This window comes from Rhyacophila brunnea, unplaced genomic scaffold, assembly GCF_057557595.1.
Source record: "Rhyacophila brunnea isolate RB1 unplaced genomic scaffold, BYU_Rbru_1.0 scaffold_5, whole genome shotgun sequence".
Lineage (NCBI taxonomy): Eukaryota > Metazoa > Arthropoda > Insecta > Trichoptera > Rhyacophilidae > Rhyacophila > Rhyacophila brunnea.
Window position 1 is genome coordinate 36,960,280 of NW_028233170.1, and position 5,455 is coordinate 36,965,734.

The 5,455-nt window shown below is 28.2% G+C and overlaps 1 protein-coding gene across 1 annotated transcript; it reads right to left on the bottom strand.

Moving 5' to 3' along the window:
• Positions 1-383: 383 nt before the first annotated feature.
• Positions 384-3,415, bottom strand: LOC147066358 (uncharacterized). The gene is made up of 3 exons (XM_085955662.1): positions 3,345-3,415; positions 2,029-2,236; positions 384-767 (listed from the first exon to the last, which is right to left on the bottom strand). Exons 1-3 carry the CDS (start codon positions 3,354-3,356, stop codon positions 496-498), a joined length of 492 nt encoding a protein of 163 aa, XP_085811788.1. The 5' UTR covers positions 3,357-3,415; the 3' UTR covers positions 384-495.
• Between the last annotated feature and the right edge of the window lie 2,040 nt (positions 3,416-5,455).

The following is a 5,455-nucleotide window of genomic DNA, read 5'->3' on the forward strand; positions in this document are numbered from 1 at the left end:
AATCACCCAATGTACTAATACGATTTTTTTAAATATACAACTAGCCACTACAATGTTCTATACATTTCATTATAATGAAGACCTACACAATTTTCCATTAATTCAGATACATCGTTAGAATATAAATATACAATTCACGAATTTATTATTTGACTGATCATTTTCCAATAAACATTGAACAGACACTTTTGCAAAGTGCACATAGAAAACTACACCATGATTGAAAATATACGAGCTTGAAACAGATCATCTTAGTTCTGAGTGCCTGATCCCAAAATGAAGATAGTCGAGACGATAGACAATCTCCCGTAGGAGAGGAAACAGAAAAAAGAATGATAAACGTGTTCTAGTATTCATATGTGTGGAAATAAAAGTATAAAAAATGCAAACTCCAAACTGATATTTATTTACAGCCTCTCCTTTGAAATTTACATTAGTGTATTTCATTTTAAATATTACAATAATTATTATTTTAATCACAATTAATTAAAGATATCACTGGGTTTGTCTCATAAATCTTGGGTGCATGAATGGTTCCGACTCGGCGTTGATTCTTCCAAAGGTTCCCTTGATAGCATCATCAATTGTCTTGGCAGCTTCCTCAGTTTTGGTTGGCTTGATGACTCCAATTTTCTTTCCAATGTATTCAGTCGCGTCTCCAAAGGATTCTCCTACCGAATGAGCAGCGTCCTTGATTTTCTTTCCAAGGTTCTCCAAAAAGGTGCCTCCATCATCCATCTGGTCTTCTACGCCATCCTTAATATTGCCTGAGAAATAAAAACTATATTAAGTATTGAAACAATTTTAAATTAGTAACTTTGACAGTTACATTCGTTTAGAGATTTAATATAATTCCATCTATTACATATTACAACATTAAGTCCTTAAATTGTATACAATAAATTATAATACTGGCGACGGTTCTTCTAATTTATTTTTTCAGGTAAAAAAGTATTCTTTATTAGAATTGACTTCGACAAAATATCTTATTGATGTTTTCTCGAGAAATGAGAATTCTCTAAATTTCAGAAAATTAATTTCTTGAGATTCTAGATTGGTCTTTTCTGATTATTTCTCGAGAATTCTTGACTCGAGATTTCTCAATCATAACCTCTATGTATAACCACGCCTGGTGACGTTGTTACGATCAGTGGATATACAATTTCTTTGATTAGCTTAGCATTTTGACAGGTACGGATATCCAAGCATCGATGAAGCACCTCTCTCTATAATAAGAAAAAAGGAAAACCGAGTATTGGAAAACGACAACTTTTGATGGTCGTATCCAGGAAGAATAGCAAGCGTTGCAAGAATTCGACTAGAAAAGGAGAGCAGAAAACAGACCAAAATATATGAATCTTTTTAAGGCAGCTAACATTTGATCCAAGCTGTATGTTGCCCAGAAATTAATGGTTTCTCTTTGATTATAGAATGGATATAATTTATGTATTAATTTTGCTTAATTTTGATATATAAGATTAGATTTTTACCAATGCTTTACGAGGATTCATTGCACACACAAAGTTTTTGGGACATGAGAAACCGTGGGTTAAATTGATTCAAAAGCAACGTAGATATTTCTTTTCTAAAAATTAAATATGCAACAAAAAAAAACGTCAAACAAAGCGCGTTCGGAGATTCGAGAAATTCTGTTATTACTGAAATGACAATAGGTTCCTAACGAGCACCAAAAGAAATTTTAGCATGAATAAATAAGGTTTCAGAAAATATTTATTTACATGTATTGAACATTAATTTTGCAGAAACCATATAGTGGTGATTATATTAAGTGACGTAATTATAGTCAATCAACTATTTGACAACCAGGTAAATTTTAGTGTAAATGCGACCATGTTGATATATCGGAATACTTTTATATGTACTTACCTACTTACATAATGTATAAATTGGAAAAAAAATTAACACTAAAATGGTTTTTGTTATTTTATTAAAGTGAGATATAATATTATTTTACAAAAAGTAGAACAATTATCGAATCTCCATTTACATAGTTATTTTGGTTATTACCTGCAGTGTCCTTGATACTGTCCTTGGCGTCAATGATGTGCTCTTTTGCGTTCTCTGCTTGGTGTTCGATATATTTTTTACTCTCGGAAAGTTTATCGCCGATTCCAACACCAACGCTTTCGATCCCTTTCTTCATACTTTCTGCGAATGTATCATCTGCGCTCGCGCTCCACGATGCCACAGCAATGCATGCTACGGCTAAACAAATCTGCAAAGAAGAAATAAAAACTCAAGCGTAACCTTTAAATATATTTTTAATTCCATGCAGATATTATTATAAAGTTTTTTTTCTTCATTTTTTTGACTAATTTTTGTCTCACTATTGCTTTATAATGATATTCTTTATAGTTTACAAATAAATATTCGCCCTAGTTCTAATTTTTTGCAAATGGTATTTTAAAAAAAATGGTAATCATGTTTGAGAATTGTTAAGAGAATAGATTTTTTTTTGTATCAATGACTCAACGCGATTGATAGACTATGACAATGTATACTAAAAGAAGACGAATACTTCATAATATAAAACATTATAAAAAAAGTAATCTTATCTATAATATAGTAAGTTAAAAACGGTAGGATACTGATAATACAATATACTTTTAAATTAAGTATGTTTTTTTTTTCAAAAAATATAAGGAAAGATAATATAGGTTGTAAGAATACTTGGAAAATGTGTGTTTTACGTAAGTATATAATTAATCATCTAAAATCTACGTATTACGTATTCGATCAATACAAGATATTAAAATAATATAATCAGTAGGTTACCTAACTTATTTTAAAACAAATCTATGAAAACCTTTTAGATTGTTACGTAGGTACTAATAAATTGAGTTATATTGTAGTAAGATTGAATTATAATACAAACAAAACAATACAACTCATATTAATTAATTCGAAAAATGGGTTTAATTATTCGAGAAACATTAATTCTCTTCCCATGCCATTATCAAGATCAATATTGGTATCAATGAAAATGGTAAAGTTATCGTGTAATAAATATAAATGTAGAATTTAATGTTACATATAATATTATTATGCTCTTCATAAGATACCTAAATATTAAAAAAAACATCACAATAAAATCGACTATGTTTCATTTAAAAAATCAGACACAAACTTCCACTAAACATTTTAAATTGAATGTCCCTATTTCAACTTTTTTTAATCAAATCATAAATGTTTTAACCTATGACATTCAATAAATAGCACTTTCACTTTATTTTTTCCTTAAAAAATATGGTTGAGACTTTAATTAATTATGTAGTTTTATCACAATAGAAACTCAGGACACTTTCATTAACTATTTTTTGTACCTTTGATAGCATGTTGAGCGTGAAAATTTTGTCGCACTAAAAACAACTTGAGGAGTCAAATGGTTCTGAATGTACCAGAGACCAATTCATCTCTATTTATTGTAAGCAGTAATGAGCTTCCGCGCCACGAATTCTCAAAATGTAATATTTTTTATTTTATATTATTGCTGAAATTATTGTTTAATAACAAAAAGATAATTATGCACACGTGATTTCGAAATGAAACCTATGCTTATAAACAAAACATGTTTACGTGTTTAGTAATTAGTTCATGGAATAAACAAAATAATATTACACAATCAATGCGACCTACTAAATGCAAAAATTACAAAGTGCTAAAATACAATATGATTGCTTATTCAAACCATCTTACTGTACTTTACTCAATATGAAAAGGTACATGGTAAGTATTGAATCAGTAGAACGCCAAAACTGTATTTTAGTGTATTTTGCATTATTTTATTTATTGTTGAAAACAAATAAAAATTATAGTGTTGTGAAAATAAATAATGTTTCATAATATTGTTGATTCTGTCAGCATAATTTTTACATACGAAATACTATCACATTCGTCAGCCATTTTCAATACAATATTATGGTTATTTCACGGATGTATTAATAATTTACATTTTAAACTTTTTAGTAACTAAAACAATAAAATAAATATATATGGATAAATTGGCAATACATACTTTATTTTAGTCGTAGGTATTCTTTAGAATTATTCAATAGGTGTGAAACTTTATTTTAATGATAAAAACAACACTAAAATCATAAAATAAAAAAGTTCAATGAAAGTACGTTTTGTAAAAAAAAAATATTAATAAGTAGATTTTAATCTTATTATCTCTGAGGATTAAAAATAATTCTTTTTAATGTGTTTAAAAAAACCTTTTTGTTTTCTATCGCTAGATGATTCTAGAAGAAGTACCTACAGTAGAATGTACATTATTTCAACTGCATAAGAATAAAAGACAAACTAACTTAACTAATCTACCCGTCCAACCAATTTTTACAAAATTTATGGTTCAGAGTGTGAAATAATAGTGAGATATATTATGATATATTTTATTCATAAATATACTTATTATGTGCTATAATAAAAAATTTAGTTCCGGACATGTGGCCCATATAGCAAAACATATATACTCGTTCTATGTAGGTGCTAAGAGTATAAGTTTTAAAAAAATGGCTTTAGAATTTTTTTTCAATATCCGGGAAAAACTCTTGAGAAAAATAGTAAATTGGAGCTACGAAAACTTCAGTTTCTCGTACGCACATATATTACCCAATAGAAGTACTAATTACAGTTTATAAAATTGAATTTCAGTCATGCATCGTATACACGATAGAATATATTATCATGTATAGCCCGGACTGTATGCCAATGGAGAAGTTAGTAAAAAAATTGGAAATACATAGGTACGCTGTCGAAATCAGAGAAAAATACCACATTTGTCAGGTATATTTACGGGAAATAAGAGGATAATACAATATTACTACTGATGAATATATAAAGCGCCTAGTTTCAAAAGCTCCTAAAATGGTTTTTGAAAATTTTATTAAAAGTTATATATCTATGTAGATGGATATTTTTGTTAACTATATGATGGCCAAAGATTGAGCTTGAAAAAACGCCAAAAACCGTCAATACGTATGATCAAAAATTAGGGTACATTTCAAAACCCGCTTAACTGGTTGGGTGTGCTTTTCAAATACACCTAAAATGGAAAGCCAAAATACTCTTTAGAATGTAACGAATTAAAAAATAAATACATAGAGTTCACAAATTTAATAGAAATGATTTTTTCTCATTTTTCTCAAAACTATCTAAAACCGTTTTTCTCATTTTTCTCGGTACTACCTAAAGTCGTTTTAGGGGCTTTTGAAACTAGGCGCTTCATATATAGGTACACATTAATATTACAAAGACACACTAAATCGATAAAATTTCAGTAGCTCACTGACGATATAAAATTGAGCAATGAGTTTAAATTATGAATTTTTTCAAAAAATCATTAAATAAAATTTATTTTTATTTTTAAAAACAATTTATATTTATATGTGATTGAGTCCCATATAACTACGTTTTTTATTTATCGTATTATTAA

Coding starts and splice junctions, on each gene's coding strand:
- LOC147066358 (XM_085955662.1), bottom strand. Junction 768..2,028: donor CAGTATCAAGGACACTGCAG/GTAATAACCAAA, acceptor TTTATTTCTCAG/GCAATATTAAGGATGGCGTA.